The following is a 24,981-nucleotide window of genomic DNA, read 5'->3' as shown; positions in this document are numbered from 1 at the left end:
CCTAACGGTAACACCTTTTTTATGTGAATTCATGTCTTCGACTCTTCCGTATAATGCCACACAATAGAACCGTGAACAAGCAGCAGCAGCAGCAGATACAATGTTGTGAAATGGTATCGAACATCGATAGGGGCAACTATGTACTGTTAAAAAACTAGTTATTTTCTGTGTAATAAGAAAGTCACCTGATCTGACATTTGATATTAACCTGCGGTCAACACCACCTGCAAAACATTTTCCACGTTGCCCATTTAGATGTTTAACGGGAGAAAGCGTCTTGCTTTGTAACTTTTGATGTGACAATAAGGCATAAAATGGTACAGAACTTAGATGGAGATTGTAAGGCCAGTGAGCATTTTACCTAAATGAGATCCTCATTTGTAACAACACGCGCACACATAAACAAGACGGTGGCACTACATCCACTGCTAGTTATTTTGGTGTGTTCTTTTTTTAACATTTTTTTAGCGCTTCTAAATATATATATATTTTTTTAATAACATCATCGTTGAAAAACATTCAGCAGTGGCCCCCAGATGGAGCTGAGAGCCGACTAGCATTATTTAAAATAAAAAGAAGGGTAGAAAAATCAGCAGCTGTTATTGGAGGTCGCAGCAAAATATACGCCGGAGGCCCAATTGATACAAAACTCGCGTGGGGTCCGCTTTTGCTCTGACTCTGCCTAGCTTTGCCTAAAAAAATGCAAACACATGGGACAGTAAAAGAAAAAGCATTTCAGCTCAGAAACAATCTGTAATAATAGCACATTCAAAGCTTTCATGAGAACTTACTTTAATCGTAGAGGTCAAGGACAAAGTTCATGGATATGATCCAATTGCTGATGAACCCATCCGTCATAATCTTGTAGAAGTTGCTGCAGAAGCACGGGTACGAGCCTATCCACCAGGGCTTGCATCATTCTGTACGTTACCAAACTTACACTAACTGAATTGGGGTCATGTAATAGCTCTTGCTGAAGAGAGTAATAGAGGTACTAGAGAAGCAAAAGCGCAGCTTGCAAAAGAGGACATTCGTGGAAATGCACCGTGAAAAGACTAGCCGCAAAGCCTTAGTATAATCTAACATTAGGAAAAGTTTGTGGAAGTTCCATGATACTTGAGACGCCTAAACCAGATACCAATATTCAGAAACAAACAGATAGTCTTAATGGTCTCATTTATTTTTCCATGGGAGTGATATGCAGAGTTGAGTTCATAGTCATATTGTCAAATAAGGAACTGAATACAAAATGGTTCAAGGTACCAAAGGCCAGTTTACACCCTGGAAAACCATGGTCGTTTTCAAATTCAAACACACGTTTAGCAAAAGGAAATTTAAATAAAAAAATAAAAAATAAAAGAAGAAGAAGAAGATTCCAACACACGTCTCTTTGAAAAGTACCTCCTTCCTATATCTTTTCTAAAGATCATGAATGCAAATATTGATTGTGGCACTTCTATTGTTTTGATTCTATAAAACATACACAGGATATTACCAAGGGTATAGCTAATGAGGTGATGAAACTGTGTCAGCCAAAATCTGTATGTTATTGTATCGTGCTGTTTGTCTACAATAATAGGCAACCATATATTTCATGAAAGATTGATTTAAGTCTGGTAGGTTGCAATAGACGAAACTGCAATTAAAGTTATTATTGGATCGCTTACAAATTTCCAGGATGCTCAACGGCTGAAATAGGCATCATGGTAAATGGGCGTGTGTAAATCTGCAAGCAATAGATAAACTTGTGATACATAACCTCAGCTCAATAACAGCCGGTGTAAGATTTAGATTCAATGAAGTTATTTGATAGAGAAAATTTCTCTTTCCACAATATACCGATGCTATAATGATTCCAAAAATCAATCTAAAAAAAAAAGTGAAGAATTGTCTGAGTGTGCCACAACCCAAGTTATCATAATTTTTTTTATATGTAAGTTAATCTTAAGGGGAATAATTACAACCTCAAGTGTGAGATTTAACTTCACATCAATCTCCAAAAATGACTCAAAATCATCTGTCTTCCAGGTCATGTGATTCGTCATAAATGCTGCAAATCCAGAGCAAAAGTTAAAGAAATTTTAAATATTGCTATTATCGTGTATGTGCGTGTACATTAAATCTCAAACCAACGAGCTTCTGAGACCCTGAATAAAAATGTGCTGGAGCTTAACCAATCAAGCAAAAAGAGCTTCCTGGTATTTTTCTTCAAGAAAATACAAAAATCTATCCTACACAGCGAACTTCGGGATCCTAAAAGATTACTTTGAAGCTCCTGAAGAACCAGACCATGAGAATATTGGACCAAGACCTATTTTTTCATTGTGAAAACTATTGTGTTGTCTGCATCGTGTTAAATGTATATAACACTACATATATAGTTTAAGACCTTTTGTAGTAAAGATTCTTGTAGGTCTTTCGATTAAGCCTCTGAATGGCCCTTGAGTATCTCATACAAGTTGACATTTTCAACTTTAATTTGATGACGCAACTAAACAAAAAAGGAAAAATATAAAACGTTCGTCTTGCACAAATAATAGTTTTTTTTTTTTCCTCACGATCAACCACTTATTCTTGTCACGGCTATCTCTGCTAAAAACAAATTACCTGAAAAATGGTTGTTTTGCCGTTCCATGATCTCTGAGCCCTCAAACTGCATATCATATCGGGAAAAAACATCTTTTGATTGTATAAATATTTCATTGGAAAAAGAGAGTGAACCAAGTGCTTAGGCATGCCACCTAATGCTTGGAGATCTAGACACACCATGCCATATTATTTTTATGGGACCCTCAAAGTACTCGGTCAAAGTTGACATTTGACAGGGAAAAGAAGACTTCTTAATATTTGAGTATGACGTTTCTGCTGTTCTTTTCCTTTTTCTCTTTCCTTTTTTTTTTTCCAATTATCTTATAAGATTTATCTCCAAGCCCTCCGGTCTTCTTCCTGGCATGTAAGCCTCTAATGTCCTGTTTTAAATAAGCTACAAGGCATTTGACATACACCATTCCATGCCTAAAATATATAATAAATTGTCTTTTATTAGTACCCTTAATTATCAGCTGTCCAAAATAATACATACGTCTTTTAAGAGTTGAATTTGGCTGTGCTGCCATTTTACCATTTTCCAAAAATAGGAAACAAGCCATTATCTTTTGTTTAGTTTCCAAGTATTTGGAAATTGAAACCATGATGGTTAATGTTGTGGTGGTGGTGGTGGTAGTGGTAGGATGGTGGCCAGAAAGGCAATATGGTGGCAATAGCAGCAATTATGGTGGCATGGCTGTGGTGTTGTTGGTGGGAAGATAGCATGGATTTGGTGTTCCTAGACAGTAGTGATCCTAAATTCCTAATGGAGTAGTTTTGCCTGCCGTTTTTGACAAAAGTAACAAATTATAGTCCCTCCTTTGAGAATTATGTACCACATTCCTTTTATTTGAAATGAATGCTAAACCAACGTGTTTTGTTTTTTCCTTTCACTTTATCCTCATTTTTCTGACAATGACAACAGAAATAGGAAACTATGATGCCACTACAAGAGCCCTTTTCTCCACCCGCAGTATTTTCTCTTGTAATATTCTCTAGCAGATAAGAGAAACTCACCTTGCAAGAAAGCATCTCAACTGTACAGTCTTCATTTGTGGGGATCACTCGTAAGTCCAGCACAGGGGCTGCTTCAAAATCTAAAAGTTGAACTTTTGGGAGAAAGCATCTGAACCAGCCATGGGGGATTAATTTTGGTCGATACTCAATTTAAACAAAGAGCTAAGCAAAATCTCCCTTAATAGATGTAAAGTCTAAATTCACAGGGGAAGGTGTGTCTTCCATGAACACCTAGGTCCTGGGACCTATGAGTTTTGGAACAACCAAAATAGAATGATTGTCGGGTTCATTTAAATGAAATTTTAGAACTCTCATTTAATTTGAATAAAGAAGTGGACCATCTTGAAATATCATTGAGGTAATCTGCTCAACTTTACACGTAATAATGACCAGGAACATTTTCTAACATAACTTGCATAGAAAGCATAGAAAATCGACTAATCACTTTCCATCCACAGCAAAAGTTACATTGGAAGTCCAATCTTCTGGAATACACCGGAAGGAAAATCTTGTAAATGGAACAACAAAAGACAAAGGGGCTCTCCGGAAGAATAGAATCGTGAGTCTTCTTTACTTTGTTCTCTACAATGTTCATGAAATCCAGGATCTAATCGTTTTAGGTTTAATTCTGTTTACAAACAACGCAACTTTCACATACGATAAAAGGACAGGAGGGAATATCCAGCTCGCAAGAACCTAGAGATAAGATTTCTAGTATACTATAAATAAAAGTGGTAAGTAATAAAGACTGGATTCCTATAAAAGTTTCCCTAAAACAATGCTTGTGGCGCCACCAAAACAAAGGAGCAGGGAGGAAAAGAAAAGGACCTGTAAATGTTCGAATCAAGAGCTTGAAAGTTTTGCAAGGCTCTTGTGTTGAGCATTGCCTGAATTCCAGAAGGATGTCTTAGAAATTCGCTAATATGAAATGTCTTGCCCCCGTAGCCATGGTCATACTTCGGCAGCTTAATTCTCTCTTTCCTCGTAGCTGATAAATTTGCTTTCTTTGCATTTGAGTCCGATGGACTAGAATTCTGTACCTTGATTACCTCATTTTTCTTCCTAAAAAAGCTTCCAAATAGGGAAAAAGTGGCTTACAAATACTAGTTAGCAGCAATAGCTAGTTTTCCGTTCTAATAGGATCGATTATGGCTATTAGTAGTAACAGTAGTAGTTCAAAACCTGTGGTTGGACTTCAGGAGAAACGGCGCAGCGGCTTGTCCTCGTCCATGCCATTTGATAGTTAACATCATCAGTGTATTGCTGCGATCAAATAGTTACAGTTACAGAGCAAATGATGCAAAAGGAACCCCGAAAAACAAGTAGCGAAGAGACAAGAAAAAAAAAGAAACATGGTTGAACTAGCGAGATTGTGAGAGAGACAGTAGTATTTGTTCATTTACCACAGCTTTCGTTTTTGTTTTTCTCGGAATTTGGAAAAAGAAAGAGATTGCTTGCAAGGATGATTTGATGATTGACGAAGAAGATTGAGAGAGACTGGCAATGCCAACCACCTTGTGCGTGATTACGCAAGGAGTAATGAAAATACCACTTCCTTTTGTGTGACGTCTTTTTCATTTTACCTCCAGGATCGTATCTCTGACAGCTATACAAGCTGTGAGGCCACCGATTTAACACGTGTCTTCCACCTAAATCTGTGTCCCTCACAAATTTTGTGAAGCATCCTTCGAGCGCAAATATTATAAGCTGAGACTTCGACACCTTTTCGCGCACTAATTGTTTTGATCTTATCGGATCACGTTATCCCATTAAGGTAATCATAAGAGACAGATGTTATTATTCATCGATGTTTAAATTAAATTACGAATCATGTTTTGTGATGTTTAAATTAAATTATGAATAATGTTTCGTTAAGTAGGAAAGAATGTAAATACCATTAATTGTTTAAAAAAATTTATTATTAAAAAATTAATTTTCCTTTTATATAAATTTTATATTTATTTATTTTTTAAAAAATAATTACATAACAACTATAAATATTATTTTTCTTAAATTATATCATCATAAAATAATTAAAAATTTATTCACGATATTAATTATTTAATATTATAAAAAAATGATGGTTAAAAAGACAAAGGAATATCTTTTTTTAAATGAAGAATTGAATAATACAAATTCGAAGATGGGTAGCACATCATAGACACAGATTTATAATGATTACAGAGACGTTTGGCTGTTCCAACCAAAATTCTTCTATCTTTCAAGCTTCTGGATCACTCTGAGCTTAGCACTCCTACAGCGGCGGTTCAATCTCTCTTCTTCCACCGATGGTGTTATAGGTCTCTTTGTTAGGATTATTCCTCTGCAGCCCCCTACCATTTGTCTAATCCACGCTTCATTTTCATCATCCTCGTTTCCCATCTTTTTCCTTTCAGTCTTGCGCCTCTCTTCTTCATCCCCATCACCCTCATTGCTGTTAATGATGTCAAGAAATGTTTTTTTTACAATTCTGTCCTCCAAACTGTGGAAAGAGATGACGGCAAGCCTACCCCCGGGCGCAAGGCAGTCAAAACAAGAGTAGAGGGAATCCTCCAGCGTCTTAAGTTCGTCATTAACGGCTATCCTCAGAGCTTGAAAAACCCTGGTTGCTGTCTTTATCCAACCTTGTCTCCCTCCTGTTGCAATTGAATCCAATACAAACTTAAAAGCTCTTCCTATTGTTAATGGGGAGTTGGGACAGTTTCTGCATCCCCTTGTTATGAATAGAGATATATAGAACGATATACAATAGGCATATAACTATAGCTCAGGGCGTGTCAGGCAAAGGTACTATAAATTTACAAGGTTATGGAAGGAAAAGCAGAAAGAAAACAGCAAGGGAAGAATGGTATACCTCTTCTCCAAGGAGTCGCATTCTGAATAAGGTCTACCAGTTCGCCAGTGGTATGCAACCCACCATGTAACCTGGCTTTGGCAATTTTATTCTGAAGAGAGCGCCAATTGCTTTCTTCTCCATATTCCCGAAGGACTCGCCCCAGTTCAGTATCTGGCCAAGAGTTTAAAATATCTTCTGCTTTCAGACTTGCCTGTCATAGGCCTGTTCCAATCAGTTATATCAAACACAAATTTAAAACTACAGTTTAGCAAGCAAATATAGGAAACACTAAGGCCAATTCATTCATTCCCACCATAAACAGTTATATCGAATACATAAGAGATAATATGTTGGGGGGAAAAGACATCTCTATCGAGAAGGAAAGCAGAGAACCGTCAACCACTACAGCCACAGGCTAGTCCTGGGATCCACGTACAGCATTTCCTTCTCCCTCTTATACTACTGTTATTCCAGAGCCTCTTTTCATCTCCCTAAGTAGATATTTAAACATTATGATTACAAACTGATACTACACAGAAACCTCTAACAAGTGCCAGATTTAATTCGCATTACTAGATCTCCGCCAGAACGTTATATACTCTTTCATCATATTTCTCATAATTCTATCCCCACTCTTGCAAATCAGACGAGGTATTTCTATTCTCTTTGTTATCTTACCAGGAACACTACTTAAACTTGGCACATTTTCCTTTTTCTTTTAATAAAGTGCCGTAGAAACGGCAACTAATGTCAAACAAAGAAAAGGCATTTGTGGTTAATAGCGTGAAACAAACAAGTAAAAATATTTCTAATCGTGGGGGGGTAGTGTGTGTTGGAATTCATTCAGAAATTGGACCCTACTTTTTAGCATCACTGCATTTAAGTTTTTTACACCCTACATCAGTTATTTCTTTAGTGGCATATGAGCATAAAACAGAAGGCAAAAGTGCCAGGACCTGAGGATCCATTCGCATATCGAGAGGTCCTTCGCCAAGCACACTGAACCCTCTTTCTGGATCATTCACCTGTCCAAAAGATAAGGCATTTTATTTAAATTGGGGTAACATTGAGCAATTCGTAGGAAACTGGTTTTCCAAAAAAGGTTAAATAAAGAAACAAACTCCTCCCTCACAAGATATATGAAAATTTTCTACGTGATAAAGGGACTGGGGGGAAAATAAAATCCAAAGTGATACGTGTAATGAAGATTGACGCAAGCAGACACACACTTGATAGTCCACCATAGCCGAGAACCAACAAAGCGCAAATAAAAATAAACCTGCATGGATGACATTCCCAAGTCCATTAAGATGCCATCAACTCCCGTATCTAAGAGCTTCTCATCAACCTCGCTAAGCACAGATTTGATATGCCTAAAATTCTTCAAAATGGTATGTGTTTTCACGTCTGAAGTTGGGCTACAAGAATCACCATGCAAGATGTCATCAATTCGAGCTCTAGCTTTCTCATGTGCCACAGTATCAACATCCATGCCAACATAAAGTTTCAATTCGGGATGGGCTTCAATTATCTGTGGTTTTCAATATGCAATAGAAGATCAAAATCAGAACCATTTAGTAGGAGAAACTCAAAGTCAAAGATGGAAGAAATAATGTGAGATCAGAAAGAACTGACAACAAAGCTTCAGTGGAAAGACAAAGCACCAAAATTAACTAGAACAGGCACATTCCAGTTAATATGAAACGTCTTTTCTGTTTCCTGGGTGAGTAGCTAATCTTTGCATGCCAGAACATTTTAAGTTGGATTAGACGATGCCAAAGCAGTATAACTTAAGGACCTCAGCGAACCTACGCCTGACTAGCAAAAGCAATAAATGGAGCACCACAACGTCTACAAAATCTCAATTCGGGCATATTTTCTTTCTCCAGTATGCTACCAATAAGAAAATATATTCACAAGGATGACAGAGCAACAATGTATGAGGGAAGCAGAGGGCAAGAAGAAATATTTTCTCATTAGGATTATATAAAAGATAGAATCTATATGTCCTGGCAAGGGTGGGCACGAATTTGATCAATTGAAAAGAGTCGCAAAAGGTAGAAAGTTTGCTGCTTTTCCAAAGTTTTAAAATGAACAAAGAGGCAATCATATTGTAAAGAACAGTTGAATGGTAAGGAGGGAACGACTGACAGCTGCAGAGTGTCCCGCGGCTCCGACAGTACAATCGACGAAAGAGCGGAGAGGTTTCGAAGATGAAGAAAACGAAGAGAAGACGTCGAGCACTTCACCAAGCATGACAGGGATGTGAGCGGCGGTGCCGTCAGCGTAAAGCTGGGCAGCGTCCTCGTGCAGCTCTTTGGGGGAGCGAGTCCTCTTCTTCTCACTCACCACAACCAATTTGGCATCCTTGTGCTTCCTGTTGTTATCATATCTCTTAGAAGCACTAGTGGTGAAACTACAAGAGCAAGTGAGAGTTCTGGCGACAGCGGTGGTGTTGAGATTTCGAAGACGGAAAGAAGAGGGAAATGGGGCTATGAAAAATAAGAGTTTTACGGTCGATTTTGCCATTTCTCTCGACAACTCCCTCTAGCCTCTTTAACTCCAACTAACAACAGCATCATCTATTCAAGCCACCGTCTCCATCCTTCAATCTTTGGGCAGCTCCGTCTCTGAACAACATTGATTTGAATTTTTATGGGACTATTCAATTTCTGTTGTCTCTTTTTAAGCAAGTAAACCCTAGTACTACCACGAGTACTGGTACAGTAAGTAGTAGTAGGCTAACATTTGGGCTTTACTTTGGCCCAATTGGATTATCTCGGTTGGGCCTAAATCCAATATCCCGTCGTAATTGCCTACTTGCGACTTCAACGTCAGAATCAAATCCTTTTTTAAGGTCCATCTAAGATAGAATCGTGCTTCCAGGTTCCAATCTATCATTGGATTGAAAAAATGCAACCATTACGAAAATTCTGTGGAATATAGATATAAATAACTAAAATGAAAGATAGCATATTAGCTAAGGATGTATTTCACATCACCAACGACATGAATGACCTGTAACGAACAAAGGGGCGACACTGATTGTCCTAGAGACACTCCAATACCAAAGTCAGGATAATAATATGAGGATAAATTTATTTAAAAGATGAAATAAATCAAGTTCAAAATTTATTACCTCCTGTAAGTTATTTATAGAAGTTATTTTTTGGAGTAATAAAAGTCTAATTAGCTTTGCGAAACTTTTTCCTTTTAAGAGTAGAAGCGTCTCTTCTCTTAAGAATCTAAGTCAACTCCCTATTAAGAGTCTAAGTCTGTTTCTTCTTAGAAGTTTGAATCATTTCTTGACTTTATCTCTTAACTAAAACTATGGGGCAGTGGGCTTGATTGCTAAAAAGTATAAATATTTTTTCCAGTTACCCAACTAATTTTCTTTGTGTTGGCACATGAGAAATTAAATATTTTACATTCCCTACACCTGCCTTTTACCCTGCTGGCTTGTTGGCGCCTGCTTGCTCTTTGTTCCAATAAGTTTTAGTATTGGAAGAAGTTGAATTATGAGGAACGCCTTTAAAACTTCAAACCTTTGAATATGATGTCATTCTAGTCTCGCTGTGGTGGGTGGCTTACGGTCTGCGGTACATAATATTCTATATTTATTTGGTATTGACCCACTGCTTCATTTCATTAAATATATGTAACTTGATTAAGCATTTTTTCATCAGATGACTTTCCATTTGTTAATATGATGACTTCCATTGCTTCCATCTCCCATCTTTCAACGTTTTATAATTGGTCCACTTTAGCATTTAATCATGTGTACAAACTGGGTTCCCCCCCCCCCCCCCCCTTCTCTCTCTCTCTCTCTCTCTCTCTCTCTCTCTCTCTCTCTCTCTCTCTCTCTCTCTCTCTCTCTCATGTCCATGGAAGAGCCAGTAGTTCCAGTGGTGAAAGCAATAAACAATGAAGAACAACAGTCACAGGCGCCATCATCAACTCCAGGACTTGGAGTGCCTCTTCATGATGCTGAAGGTGACGCAAAAGCAGGGCCTTATTCCACTTTCCTTGGGAAGCATAGAATGGCAGCTGCCATATCCAATCTAGATAACCAAATCAACATGATCCAGGTCATCCCTTCCCCACCTTCTTCTTTCAAAATCATCCTATTTATATCATGTTATTCGTGCATAAACTTGTCCATATCGGGTATGCATTTTATTTTATTTTTTAGGTTTATTATGGGAAAACGTAATATACATCAAGCTAATGAAACAAGTTGTGATGCAGAACGAGCTGGAGGAACTTGAAACATTAGGTAAATCCTCCATTGTATGCAAAGAGTAAGTGATTAGCTTTTACATCACTCATGCTCACGAATTGATTTAATTTCATCACACTCGGTATTCAGAATTCATGTAATCATCAACATCTTCAATTGTAATCTTCCGCAGACTCATTTCAAGCCTCGACAGCGTCCGCGATCCGCTGCTTCCATTGTAAGAAATTGATGTTGTTGTTACCGTTTTACTAGAGTTGTTAGCGTTGTGTTGCTTGTTCCGATAAAGGGGTGTATGGTTGATGCAGGACCATGGGCCCGGCAGATGTCAGCTGGGATCGTTGGTTCCGAGGAGTCCACAACTCCCGGAATCACAAACTCTGGATCTAACGTTATATTTCCCTCGATATAAACAATAAGCCGAATACCAACCAAATGCATAGAAGAAAAGCAGGAAGGCAGGCTGGCAGGCAGAGAGAGAGAGAGGGATAAAATGTAATTTTATCGGTTGCTTTTTTATTTTTCCTTCCTTTCCGTTGTTGGGGTGGGGGTCTCTTAAGATGTTAGATGCGTTTTCTATATCCATGTTTCTGGTTGTTGAGTACATGATAGGACAAGCTTTGTCAAAATGCTACGCATCTGGAAAGCTTTCAGTCCTCTAATGCAATTTCAATCTAAGCTATCATGCCTTTGAGAAAAGAGTCCGTGAATCAAGTATTTACATTTCGAGGGACAAAAGGATTTAAATTTTAAACAAAAGTGCGAGAGCTCACTTGGGAAACGAAAATAGACACACGATTGAATGCACTCGGATCTGCCCCAATCATCAAGTGACAATATTCCATAGAAAACGTATAAAAAGTGTCTTGGACGCCAATAATTTTCTTAAGTTGGTAGGAATCCATCGACGTGGTTCATTCCATGACGACAATATAAATCTCTGTTTAGGAAGGAAGAAAATGGCAACAATAAGCAGGATTTGACCAAAGTAGGATACACTCCCTTCAAGTTATCCAGTTAGTTGTTTTCTTAATATGCTCGTGATAAACAGAAGGGGAAACCACCCCGAAGGGCGTCATTTTTGGCTAAAAGTGGAGCAGGAATGGTTACGCCATTCTAGATACACTTCAATCAGTATTTGGACATCAGCAATACGTTCAGAAATAGTACTCGTACCGGCTCCAAGATCTGTCTGTCGACTAAAATCGTGTGTGTGTGTGTGTGTGAGAGAGAGAGAGAGAAGGGGGGGGGGGGTGTTTGAGTAAAGTTTCACACTTAGATGTACCTAATACATTAATACTCACATAAGCCACCCACCAATCCGTCACAAAAGCACACAATCATGTACAATAATGGACCCTCGAAGCCCATGATATGGACAAGGTTAGGTAGACAGAAGGCAGCAACATCCAAGGGGAGCATTGAACTGAAGCCAGGACAATTGCACCCAAAAACCACGACTTTGACACAGCAGCAGATATGAGTTAATGCCTTTCATATCCTCTGTGTAGGGGGGGGGGGGGGCACCACCAGACATTCGTACGGCTAGATGCTTCTGCCTAAGACAAGAAAAAATGGTCATCAATGCAAACCAGAATGGGATTTAGAAAAGCAAATCATTTCTCGCCAACAAAAACAATTTTCAAATTAATGTTCATTTGAACTTCAACCTTACTGTTAAGAACTAAGCCTTTTTTCAACTTCAAGTTTTCAACATTTTGAAAATTGATTAAAACGTAAAAAAAGTGTTAACAGTAAAGACCAGTTGAATATTATAGAGATATAAGCATCACGGGAAGGATCAGAACAAAGAAATAGAGACATCTGAGGCTCCAAAAGGATATGGGCATTCAAGACAATAAGATATTCTTATTATGACACGAAAGAAGGATCGCAACAAAATGTAAACAATGTTAACAATGGAATAACCACATACCTCCAAAATGCAGCCAAAATTTCAATTAGTTTCCTCCCCTACTATCATGCCTACAATCAGTTGGATGTTGCACGCAAGATTAAGTTTCAAAAGCATGTTTTTTAAACAACTTGGGATGAACCGTTTGCTGTCAAAAGTGTTCCGCGAAAACCTTCCTCAATGAGTTGAACGTCTGATTTCTGGTCAGAGAGCTCATCTGTGGAACATTGATAGGCAAATTAGCACAAACACGATTAATTTAGTACATCATGACTAATCAGATACAACAAAAAACTGAAATTGGGCAATAAGTAAATAGCGTGTTGAAGTCCCCATATCTTAGACTATGATCTTGGACATCTGCGACTTGCTCACACACCTCTCTAGATATGTATGTCTTGTTTTTTTGTGTGTGTATAAATGTATACGTATCAGTCTTAACACAATTGTGCATGTATCTTCCAGGGTGCAAGTGTTCAAGTGCGCATGCGTGTATGGGAATGGGATTCTTTTTTTGATGTCGGGGAACCTCTCCAAGGCAGAGCCCTTTGGACCCACCCCTGCAGAATAAACTCCGGTCCCGTGCACCGCACCCTCGGAAGTTTCCCTACACGGAACTGGTTAAATCGCTGGCTTTTCACCAGGGGGTGTGGCCCCAAAGGATTGTTTGCACCCATGAGGTGTTGAACCTTGGACCTTGAAGGGAATGAGACCCCAAGACCAAGGCCTTCACCACTTAGGCCAACCCCTTGGGGTTCTGATGGCAATGGGATTCTGATGGCATATTTCATCAAATGAGTTAAAATGTTAATAATGCTAACACTTTATTACAATTAAAATAAGACTGATGCAGGGACAGTACAACACACTGAATATGAATTAACATACACATATCAGATCAGTTCCCTGTCAATACTGTTTGCACCATTTATTTTAGGGTCTGGTTTACAGATACAAGATTGCTGATTCTTTCAATCTTATATCTCAGTATCCACAATGCAGTTCAAAAGCATTTAGTCTCTCTCATCATTATTATTTCTTAAACTACTATATGGTAACTCATAAAAATATTTAGTTCTTACAAATGTAAAATTACTTACTATTTTCCCCCTATCTACATTTCTATTTAATTAAAAAAAAAAACAACTCATGTATACATATCTCCAAAAATCCTAGTTCTTTATTAAAGAGTTCGATTCCTTCCTTAATATCGTCATCAAAACATGCAGCATCAATGTCCCCCTTTTTGGAATCACAATATATTTGCACAGACCAAGGTTAGGACATTATATGAGGTAAAGAGTTTGCGACCCAGTATGCACAACCTGTCAACCTCCCAATCCAAAATAGAATAGAAGAGGAATCTCCTGTATTATGATACCCCTAATTAATCACAACAGCAAGTCCCATAGCATACTTGTGACAGAATCATGTGGAATGGCATTATACAAAAGGATAGCAGAACTACGGACAAGATTAGTTGGAGCCCCTCCAGAAAATGTAGATTCACTGTTAGATCGTTCAATCAGAATTTGACAAGCCAAGGCATGAATGCCTTTCCGTGGAGGAAGATATGGAAGACTAAAGCTCCTCTAAAAGCAGCTTTCTTTGTCTGCACAGCTTCTTTAGGGAAGATACTTACCATAGACAACCTAAGAAGATGCCAGCTCATGATTTTGGATTGCTGTTGCATGTGTAAGAAGAACGGGGAAATGGTAGACAATTTGCTTCAACACTGCAAGATGACCAAAACCATGTGGAATGGTTTTTTTTTTTGGTGTGTGGGAGTGGGCTTAACATGGGTCATGCCTAGAAGGCTAGCAAGTTGGAGTAGCCTCCAAGGCAATCCACAAGTGACTGCAATTTGGAAGATGGTCCTTATATGTATGTGCTTGTGTATTTGAAGGGAGAGCAATGATAGAAGCTTTGAAGGCCACGAGAGGACAATTGATGAATTGAAAACTTTCTTTTTTAAAACCTTGTTCCTCTGTGCAGGGGCAATAGATTTTAGTAGGTTTAATGTCCATGAGTTTATTATTTTGGTTGTAAATGCTAGTTAGGTTTACTCATGTATGCATCCTGTGTACTTGGCTATGCCTCCTATTATGAATAGAACTTCTTGATTGCCTACTGAAAGAAACAAATGGGCAGTTCTTCTACCTGCTATCACCTGAAAAAACCAGTATATAATCACAAAAAAATATCTCTAATATCCCTATTGGAATGACAATGCTAATACCAGCAATATCTCGGTGCTCGTGGATCTCTGAATCTATCACCCAAAGCTTATCTCCGGGAAATATATTCATGTCCGCAAGTGTGGCAGTCTCCTTGTCAATTATTCTGGCACCTTTGCGAAGTATCTGATTTTCCTTAACAACCTGCACAATCGATTGAGTGAGATACACGATACGCGTACACAAACTATAACTGATTATGCAACAAATAGACCCACTTCTATAAACCATAACCATAAATTCTGTTTCAATTTTCTAAGAAGGAATCTAATAATTTTTCTCAAAGATTTTGTCCAGGTTTGAAATATTCCTCAACCTGATATCTACAATCTTGAATATAGAGCCCAACGACAGTTGAGAAAACAATAAATAAGCACATTAAGAATAGACAGAGCCAGAAGGTAAAAAAAAAAAAGATTTAAACAAAATAAATGCCTTCATTCATTAATGTATTTGCTCCAGGTAGCCTACCCCAAATGATTCCCATATCATCATTTTTAGCTGGTACACTGATGTGGAACCAGAGACTTTCAAATTTATCAGATTTCCACTGTTTGTCTTCCGAGAGCGCTTGGAGACCCGGCGATCTTGCTCGACAGATGTATCAGATGCTTCTAGAAATGATTTTGGAGCTTCCTTGTCACGTGCAAAAAGTACATAAATGATCTCATTGCAATAGTTAAGTTTCTGCACTAACTCACAACTTTCTCTATCTCCAATGCATTCCTGGCATATCTGGAAAGTTTAAAATAATAATCAGATAAAAGAAGCACAATAAGAGAAGCAGGAGGAGGGAGGGGAGGGCGGGGTGGGTGGGTGGGTTGAAGGAATAAAAAATGAGTTGATAATATGATTACAATTGATATTCTACATCACTGGAGCCCTTTTGGTAGAGAATGGAAAAGTCATGGAAGGAAAAAGAAGGCAGGATGGAGAAAAGAGGGAAAGACGAGGTCAAAAATTGGAAGGATATAAAATGGATGTTAGCTTCCCTCGTTTGGTTTAGGAGAAGCTTGAGAGGGGCAGCATCTTACCATTATACCATTTTGGAAAAAAAAAAAAAAAACAACAAAAAAACAAAACAAAACAAAAACAAAAACAAAACTGAAAGGAGGAGCAAACTTGTACAAAGTTACAAACATATCATCCCTCATACCCTCCTAATTTCCTTCCTCAAACATTAAGAGAGATTCAAAATTATGGGCTGAGGGGGAGATTCCTATCTCTCCCTTTCCTTCCCATTTTCCTTTATGCCAAACGTTGGAAAAATAACATATGCCTTCATCCATCTTCCATCCCCTTGCATATTGCATACCAGATGGACTCTGAACTAAAACTTTGAGTATGTGCAGAAATAATGATGTGCTCAAAAACAAAATTAAAAATAACAAATAAGTCTTTTCTTTATTTTCAGCAAGCATTGTTTGGGAAGTAGCAATTCTATTCAGTTCAAAAACAAAAAAATAAAAAATAAAAACAAATTATACAGGAAAATTTCTTCCTCGGATATTTAAGAGGTGTGCTTTATTTTTTGGGATAATAGATGTGCTCCAATCAAAGAGTGTAGCAAAAATATGAAATAAAAGCAAATAATACAGGAATCAGTCTACTCAGCTATTTAATAAACAGTGATATTATCTTGGAACGTATTTTTCTAACAGATTCAACAAGCTGAATACACAGACAGGTTTGTGGTTTGTTTTATAACATTCACTAAAGTTTAAAAGATTATGCAAACACGTCGCCAGATTTTAATGGTCTGATATGAATGGATATTTTTCATGAAAAGGTATTTGAAAAGTCTAGCATGTCATACATTTGAGTTCATATGAAAGCCATACTTATGATTCTTATAGCATATATTAAGTCACAATTTATTGTAAATGAAAACCAATATTATCAAGCTTTTAATTTTGAAATTTTGAAGGAAAAAGAGTTCAAAAGGTCCCTCACCATGCAGCATGGATCAAAGACAATAGTAAAGTTTCAGATTACCTCCGGACAAGTCCTAATCACAGGTCGTCTGGACTCATTCTCACCATTCACTTCATCATGCAAGGTCAGATGCTCTTCACATACTGGCATCTCTTCAGAAGACCCAGCCAAAGTATTTTCGGCATTATAACTGTACTCAATTATAGCAGCAATGCCTTTATCCTCCTCACCACCCCACTCTTCACAGAAGCATTTCCAATCAATCTCCGTAATGATTGTCAACCCATCTGTCTAGAACCAACATGGGAAGGAGAAGACCAAGAAAATCAGCTTTTATACAGGTATTGACTTAAAGCAGAAAGTTGCTTCCAAACAAACATTTTGAATAGAAGAAAAAATAAACCCAACTAATAAACAATCTAAATAGGCAAGGACAGATAAATAAATTGCTATCAAAAGCAGTAACTTTCAGACACTAAAAATACCAACTGCAAATTTACAGATCAAAGAAAGACATGTCTGACATATCAGTTTCATATACTTACCTTCTGGCAAATTGTACCACGTTTGCAAACTAGTTCGGGAGGCCTTTCAAGAAGTCGCATGTGCTGGTCATAACAAAAACACAAAAAAGCAAATTATAAAAATATCAATAACAGTGAAAAGAAGGGGTATAAAATCACACATGAATCTTTATGGCTTAAATGCCCGCACGCAAGCCTAATTTCTAGTCAGCAGTATATAATATGACATGGATTGCAGCCAATTTCCCAGTAAATCTTCCACAAGCTGTGAAAGTTCTATTTGAAAAAACAAAAACTCATTCACCAACCGCTCTCCACTGGAGACGCCAGAACACAACTTGCTAGAAACTTACCTTTTCACACTTCAGAGAATGAATTACACCATCCAGAGTCTCAGGTTTCACAGAGGTGGATACATTTTTCCCACTTGCATTAATATAGTCCCTCCATTTCGAAAGCCATGAGGAGGGCACTAAGTAGTTCGTGCAGTGTGGCAAAAGTGGAATACTTTTTCCCATAGCTAACTTCTCGTGATTCTGGCGCTGTTTAAGCTTCACAACTCTGCAGAATAGATTATTAAGTCAAACAACTTTAAAACACTAGCTGTATATTCCTTGTACATGAAGAAATAAATCACCTTAGAGAATCCTCCTTGAATGCAACTTCAGACAATTCATCACTGCATTGAGAACATTGTTTAGAGTCCGAAGGAAAAGTTGCACACCCCAAGGGATCATCAGGTTCTAATGTAACAGCATCTTCATATAAGAAGAGCCAGAGAATCTCAGGAACCAGAACCCGCTTAGCACCAGGAGCTTGATCAGGCATAAGTTGCCCGTGAGGACATCTAATTGAAACTGTCGGTCCTGCATCAGCTTCAGAGGGAGCGTCGAGGATTTTTCTTTTCAACCATTGTTGCAACCTACAAATATCAAAAGTGACTAGCATCACCACAAAACTGACAGACAGGATTATACATTATGAGCATAGAATAGTAAGAAAATAGCTTTATTCTATATATGGCATGTTTTAAGTGAAATGGGTCGCCAGAAAATATTTTTCAGTTGCTGAGTTTACTTTTGAGACGAGAAAAGCTTCACCACAGGCAATCATATGCTTAGTCAATATATAAGCAACCAAATCACAGTAGAAAATGATGGGAAGCATTATGAGAATTAGCTGACATACCATGCCTTAGATACATAATATGTTCCATCCACACAGTTCCCTTGAACTGCCTCATTTGCGATTTGCTTCATCATTGTTCTTCGATCCCTATAACTATCACCACAAACTACAGTGCGGGCTCCGTCGACAAGGCAATTGTTGCAGTAGTCATCATTGGACAGTGTTGGCCCCCCATCATGCTGAATTTACAAGCATTTAGTACACCCAGACAAAAGCAATCAGTTACATGAAGTAGACAGTAATGCATAAAGCCATAAAAGGATACCTAGAATCAATGTGGTCACAAGATACATATAATGTAAAAATATGAGAAAATGATACCGCTCCCATCTCATATGTCAATTGTTTCTTCTCAAAAAAAAAAAAAAAATTACCACCATTCTTCCCCATCTCTCAATAACTGCAACTTCCTGATTTATATGCTACCATTTCCAACCTATACTAAATAGATTTCATTCATTAATATTTATGGCAAAAGCCATCATAGTGAAATTGTATGAAGCTGTCACAAGAACAGCAATATAACATACTTAAGGAGCTTAAAAAAAAAAAAAAAAAAATTGCAGTAAAATTAGAGGAGAGTCACATTTAGAAATCTCATCTATGCATTACAATAATTAGCAAGAATATCCAAAAATAAAAGTGTAACAACCCAAGCAAAAGGACCGATCAAGGTTTCACTTTGAGCTCCTTAAAATCATTATAAATGGTGAGAACTTCTCTCTCCCAAGCTAAGTGGGATCCCATTTACCATTGTCTCATACTAAAATCGAGGTATTACAAGAAGTATTGTCAAGAATCCAACAAAAGAAGTATTGTCAAGAAGTATTTACCATTGTTTTTTTTATAAGTATTTACCATTGTCTCATCCTAAAATCATTATAATGCAACTACCTGAAGAATTTGACAAAAGAACATCAAATGAAGTACAAAGTCAGAGTAACTAACAAGTAGATACCTTAGAAAGGATCATGTTCCAAGCTTTAAGCGACAATCGCTTCATGGAACTAACTTTTGAATGTAGGACTTTTCCATGCGGGCATTGGATGGATGTATTGTCAAGAACACTGCATGAAATTACAAAAAGAGCCATAAAAGAATGCGCAACTCCTAGCCTTAAAAGACCCTGCCAGAAGGGCTTTCGCCAAGGGAAAAATGGATACACACCATAAAAAGAAACATTGGTGAGGGCTTATGTGGAAATAACATTTGTGAAAAAGAATCCTTTCTTGATGCCCTGAGCAGATACAGTACCCAATCTGGGGTTTGACCAACACAATCTACATATGTAGTGGGTACATGTATATGATATAGGTCAAAGTGATTACTCAACGAAAAACCAAGATCCCAGCAACCAGCTAATGACATACATAACATACATAAGCAGACAGGAAAAACCCAAAATGATGAAGGCAGAACCTCATCTTGTACTTACGGTGGAGTTATGTTGTCAGCCCACTGGCGAAGCCAGTCTGTGGAGATCCAAAAATAAGGTTCCTCAACTGATCTTACAGGTGCTTCAGATAGAACTGATCGAACTTCCTGTCTCCTTTTTGTGATATGATCCAACTCTCTTTCCTTCTTTGATTCATATTGTTGGCAAGCATCATCATACGAAGCATTCAAGTTTTTTATCTCTTCACAAAGGTGAGATGGAAGAGAGACACCATTGTGTAAAGAATCCGTCTCGGCTTCAATTTCCATATCACTGGAACCAGGCACCTTATGTTTTTTCTCATCATCCTTCCAGGAATGCCTAAGGTTATACATCAGCATATACGCATCTCCTGATGAAAATGTTCTTGTATTACCATTATTACTAGACTCTGAAGACTGTGGCTGAATCACATCTATGTGGTTTCCATTGGCAAGACAATTCTTTGACTCAGTACAAGATAGATGAAGAGGCTCACTTCCAACAGTTTTAGAAGTGGAACTTAAAGACCCTTCTCCAAAAGGATGACGACCTAAGTTTGAGACATGTTCATCATCAAATTCCCACCATTGTCCTGTATCTTCATCCTTAATGTGAGCTACATAATGACCACTATTTACAGCAGTTCCCTTGTGAATCAACACAGCTGACAAATCATATATTAATTCTAACCGAGAAGGCTCAGACAGCCTCTGTCGCATATCAAGTTCTCCAGGGAAGCAAAAAGCAGAAGTGATTTTCTTCTTCATTGTAGTCTGCTGACGAAAACCAGCATGTAAGGTTTTTTTTTTTTTTTGGTGAATAAAAACCAGCATTTAAGTAGACTTCTAAAAATATTCAATGTACAATAGGAAATTGATAATTCATTTGCATTAATAAATTGACCGTATCAAAAGGCACCACATTTGAATTGTGATGCTGACTAGAAAATGTAATTGATGACTCATTTGCATTCACCCCTCGTACCACTATAATGCCATCATTAGTAAACCAAGCAGTAAAAAAAGTCCCTACAAAATCAAGCCACCAAAAGAGAACTTCTAACAGCTTTACTTACTGTCCTTTGGAAACTTTTTCTAAAAGCAAAAAAGAACAAGCAAATTTTCTTTTTTTTTATCGGTTAAAAAAAAAAGAACAAGAAAATTTTAAAAGATAAACAATAATATTTTTTTTTTTATGAAATAAAAGATAAACAATAATATTTATCAGTAGCTTGCATTATTTAATAAAGAAGATCTAGGGCTCAATCTCCCATTCTAGTCGATCTTTATAGAATTCAAAAGAACAAGTTCTTCTGAAAAGCTTCACAATCTCAAATGCCATTAAATAGTGGTTTCTTCATGCTTTACATCTCACTATGGTTGTAGCAATATATACCTTCTTCTTTGTAACAAAAAGTTAACAAACAAACAAATAAATAAAGAAAAGTATCTTCCATATATAAAAGCTTCACACAAACCCCCATAATCTAAACAAAAAAATAAAAAATAAAAGGACATACAAAAATGAGAGCTACTAGGGACACAAAGGGATCCCACAAACTGATGTGGCACAATGCTAGTGTGCCAAATCAGTTTTTTTTTTTTTTTTTTTCATTTTCCCCCTTCCCTGCTCCCTTTCACAAACCCTCGAGACACCCATCTGTGAGCCCAGCACCACCAAAACCCAGCCATCTTTCTCACCCCTCACTGATAGGTACACGTCTCTCTCATCTCTCTCTCTCTCTGGCAAGGCAGGGGATGTCGTTATCATCGCCCTGCCATGTCGTCGCCCCTCACCAACGTCTTTGCCCCTCACCGGCAAGTACCTCTCTCTCTCTCTCTCTCTCTCTCTCTCTCTCTCTCTCTCTCTCTCTCTCTCTCTCTCTCTCTCTCTCTCTCTCTGTGTCTATGGAAAAGGAAAAGAACTGGTGGGGGCTGGGGGAAGTGAAGGAAAGAGGAAAAAACCTAACTAATGTGGCACACTAGCACTCTTCCACATCAGTTTTTGGGATCTCTTTGAATCTCTAGTATTTTTCTACAAAAATTTAGTTCCAAAATGTTCAGAATACATGCCAGAGAATGGGAAATTACTTTTTCAAAGAACTTATCATGAAGTACCTTCGGAAGGAAAACACAACGCTTAAGCTGAAAATTAAGTACAGCAGGTAATGAGCGCAGCTTGATACTGCGGGTAGCATCAACTCTGTTGTTACATGATGCACAGAAATACTGATTATCTCCATGAAGCTCTTCCACACTTAGATAATCATCTAAACTCTCATCTAGATTTTTCAAACCCTTAACATTCAACTCAAGCTCATAAAAGTCCTCCATGTTTGAAGAAGCCTCAGATTCCTTTCCACATTGTGAACACCTGCATGCAAAGATACAAGAGTTAATATATGTATGTATGTATTAAAAGTAACTAATATTGGCTGTGGAAACATCTAAAGATGAAATAAGTAGAAAATAATTAATAAATTCCGGAGTGAGATTTTCAAGGCAAACATGCATAGTTTTTTTTTTTTTTTTTAATATAAGTAAGTGCAGAGTTTATTACTAAAGACAATGAGAAAGAACCATGTGAAGTACATAAATAATCACAAGAACCATTTTGCATTCTGCTGCTCATTATTTTCTCCCGTGTCTTGCTTTCTTTGGATCCTTACAAATGACCTTTGTATCATATTTGATCACATGTTTAAATAAACACAGAAAAGGTCTGAGAACCACAAGAAAAACTTAATATGCAGCTGCAGTAAGCCTTCTAACATATCCAATCTTACGTTGTCACATGTGACACTCTTCCACGGAAAAGGTCCTGAACAATTGTTCTTGCCTTGGAAACTTTGGAGTGGCCCAGACAACGTTCAAGCAAAGAAAGAAGCAAGGTCAGGAACTCGTGGCTATCCTGCTGAACTCCATTATCTAACTCCAGTGTCTTTACAATCGGAGATGAGTCTATAAAAGCCATTCTACTGGCATGAAGCTGTGCAAAAAGCCGTGCAAGCTGATCCAACACTGGATTTTGTCTCAGGACCTCAGGTTCAAGAGAGAAGATGCCTTCCCGGAAAGGTTTATTCATGTACAAGCACTGGAGAATGCTGTTGGCATAACATGTAGCACCAAGATTAGTCAAACCTGCAGGAGTTTTAGAAGCACGGAGATCCTTGGTAGGGTTCGGGCCAAGCGCTTGAAGAATATCTGACATCTTCTGCCAAAGGCCAGCTTTGCGACTTCCATTGGGCGGGGGAATCAGGCCACAAAAGCAATTTGGGTTATCTTTAGTATTCACACGGCAGCCTTGACAAACTGGTTTCCAAGTCTTGTACAGCTGATCTATATCGTCACTGGTTATTTCACCAGTTGTGTGAATTTTCCTGCATAGGGAAGCATGCATACATTTAACTAAGCGCAGCCATTTATCCAAATCCCTCTCTTTGTTCAGCTAATAGGCTATACTTGCTTTGGCCTACCTCAATATTTCAGAGGTGATATCAACACCATCCTCTTGTTTGTGCCTTTTGTTTTTACTTCGCGTAGTTGGTCGGGTCATTTTACCAACCTAAACCCTGCAGTTAACAAAAAATTAAGAAACAAAAATCTAATGACGTAAATATCAGACTACATTTTCTCAAAATAAAAACAAAGAACATGTTTGCATTTACTCCCAAATTTGAAACTAGGTAACACTCGGCTAATTATGTTTGTTTATTTGATTGGATTTACAAGTTTGTGTTACATGAACATTATCATGTTCTACTTTCTCAATTACAATAATTCAGACGCAACCAACGGTAAATTTTTTTTATTCATAAATTACAGAAGCATAAAAGTTTAAAACAGGAATTAATCATTATAATTACCAATGTCAATTCACAATCTCCAGCAAACATGGCTACAATCAAATCATGCACACTAGCTGTAGCAACGCTAGCAAGAATGACCACACTCAAATCACGCTGACTAGCTGCATTAACGCTTATTCTAGGGTTTCTTTTATCCCGGTTCGAGAAAGGATGTCATTTTACCAGAACAACAATCGTGGAAATTGATCCTTAACTTTCCTTCGAAAGACATTTTACCCAAAGAGGAGAAGGCGGAGTACGAAATTATGGTTATCAACATAGTACCTAAAATAAATACTGCGACAGGTAAGAAAAACCCTAGAAATTGGATATTTACAGTGAAAATCGGCAAATTAGAAACTAAATAACAACTTGTTGTAAACCAAAAAAAAAACAACAGATATAAAATCTCTGTTTTACGTCATGAAGTGAGAGAGAGAGGATACCAGCGAGAGACGAGAGAAAGCGTAGGAAAGCTCTAGTTTTTCTTCTCTTGATTTTTTTTTTTTTTTTTTTTTTTTGCGTGTTTTTTGGTATTTGGGGTTGAAGTGGAAACAAACGGAAGATCAAAGAAAGACACGAACCTGAAGCCTGATGATGATCTAATTCGAGCGAAAATTGTTTGATTAGATTCCCCTCTGGGCTTTGAGTTTCACCCACTCATGAAATTAATTACTGTCTCCGGAAATTCTTTTCTTCTCTTTTTTTTTCTTATTCTTTTTGTGTGTAAAAATAAAAAAATAGATACGAATATTATTTTGGAAAGGAAAGGTCGCACGGTCTGAGTGAACGGAGGTAGACAGTCTGGACTTTTCACAGAGAGAGAGAGAGAGAGAGAGAGAGAGCGCTTTTTCTTTCGATATATATATACATATTACATATGGCGGGGCTTGGAGTTAGATTCAACCTCAAGTCAGAGAGCCTCATGGCCTTTTTACAGAGTAACAGTACTCTGACATGATTGTGTACCTCCCTTCCTAGTTCTATTCACGACCTTTGTGTTTGAAAAGAAATGCTTCGATCCCTACAAATATATAATTTATCCCACACTTTATTTATTTATTTATTTATTTTATTAAATAATTAAGTTAGTGTTTTTTTATTGTGGATGTAGAGCCACTCGTTCCTTTTTCATCTTTAAATTTTGATGACTGTTGATTAACACGAAAAGTCTGGATTGTACATCAAAATATTTCAACTCAATTCAATATATAAATATTATAGATATAAATATTTTTAAAT

General features: G+C 37.5%; 4 protein-coding genes across 12 annotated transcripts; 1 reads left to right on the top strand and 3 right to left on the bottom strand.

The window, feature by feature from the left end:
* Positions 1-355: 355 nt before the first annotated feature.
* On the bottom strand, positions 356-5,169 carry LOC122315336. 3 transcript variants are annotated; one of them, XM_043131200.1, is made up of 9 exons: positions 5,007-5,169; positions 4,786-4,866; positions 4,432-4,665; positions 3,604-3,712; positions 2,608-2,653; positions 1,965-2,050; positions 1,668-1,726; positions 792-920; positions 356-692 (listed from the first exon to the last, which is right to left on the bottom strand). In XM_043131200.1, the coding sequence occupies exons 2-8, from the start codon at positions 4,854-4,856 to the stop codon at positions 806-808; spliced, it is 720 nt and encodes a 239-aa protein (XP_042987134.1). In that variant the 5' UTR covers positions 4,857-4,866; positions 5,007-5,169; the 3' UTR covers positions 356-692; positions 792-805. The 3 variants fall into 3 exon arrangements, with proteins under 3 accessions (XP_042987134.1, XP_042987133.1, XP_042987135.1); XM_043131199.1 differs by having other exon boundaries at positions 4,432-4,674; positions 5,007-5,168; XM_043131201.1 differs by lacking the exon at positions 356-692 and having other exon boundaries at positions 889-1,125; positions 4,432-4,674.
* A 515-nt stretch (positions 5,170-5,684) lies between these two features.
* LOC122317555 (ribosomal RNA small subunit methyltransferase H) lies at positions 5,685-9,124 on the bottom strand. Its single transcript, XM_043134697.1, has 5 exons — positions 8,591-9,124; positions 7,719-7,970; positions 7,396-7,464; positions 6,458-6,650; positions 5,685-6,239 (listed from the first exon to the last, which is right to left on the bottom strand). The coding sequence occupies exons 1-5, from the start codon at positions 8,966-8,968 to the stop codon at positions 5,818-5,820; spliced, it is 1,314 nt and encodes a 437-aa protein (XP_042990631.1). The 5' UTR covers positions 8,969-9,124; the 3' UTR covers positions 5,685-5,817.
* Positions 9,125-10,267: 1,143 nt separating this feature from the next.
* Positions 10,268-11,375, top strand: LOC122317554 (guanine nucleotide-binding protein subunit gamma 1-like). The gene is made up of 4 exons (XM_043134696.1): positions 10,268-10,527; positions 10,688-10,740; positions 10,852-10,896; positions 10,985-11,375. The coding sequence occupies exons 1-4, from the start codon at positions 10,318-10,320 to the stop codon at positions 11,064-11,066; spliced, it is 390 nt and encodes a 129-aa protein (XP_042990630.1). The 5' UTR covers positions 10,268-10,317; the 3' UTR covers positions 11,067-11,375.
* Positions 11,376-11,938: 563 nt separating this feature from the next.
* Positions 11,939-24,585, bottom strand: LOC122317553 (ubiquitin carboxyl-terminal hydrolase 26). 7 transcript variants are annotated; one of them, XM_043134692.1, is made up of 16 exons: positions 24,324-24,585; positions 23,923-24,024; positions 23,368-23,463; positions 22,678-23,271; positions 21,983-22,265; positions 19,911-20,668; positions 19,434-19,542; positions 18,476-18,654; positions 17,925-18,209; positions 17,641-17,848; positions 17,309-17,371; positions 16,824-17,054; positions 15,300-15,563; positions 14,831-14,972; positions 12,613-12,808; positions 11,939-12,235 (listed from the first exon to the last, which is right to left on the bottom strand). In XM_043134692.1, the coding sequence occupies exons 3-15, from the start codon at positions 23,445-23,447 to the stop codon at positions 12,714-12,716; spliced, it is 3,291 nt and encodes a 1,096-aa protein (XP_042990626.1). In that variant the 5' UTR covers positions 23,448-23,463; positions 23,923-24,024; positions 24,324-24,585; the 3' UTR covers positions 11,939-12,235; positions 12,613-12,713. The 7 variants fall into 7 exon arrangements, with proteins under 7 accessions (XP_042990626.1, XP_042990622.1, XP_042990623.1 ...); XM_043134688.1 differs by lacking the exon at positions 23,923-24,024; XM_043134689.1 differs by lacking the exon at positions 23,923-24,024 and having other exon boundaries at positions 11,939-12,231.
* Positions 24,586-24,981: the final 396 nt, after the last annotated feature.

The sequence above is a fragment of the Carya illinoinensis genome, chromosome 7, assembly GCF_018687715.1.
Source record: "Carya illinoinensis cultivar Pawnee chromosome 7, C.illinoinensisPawnee_v1, whole genome shotgun sequence".
NCBI classification, from domain to species: domain Eukaryota; kingdom Viridiplantae; phylum Streptophyta; class Magnoliopsida; order Fagales; family Juglandaceae; genus Carya; species Carya illinoinensis.
The sequence above is the reverse complement of the archived record's forward strand: the minus strand, read 5'-3'. Positions and strand labels throughout refer to the sequence as shown.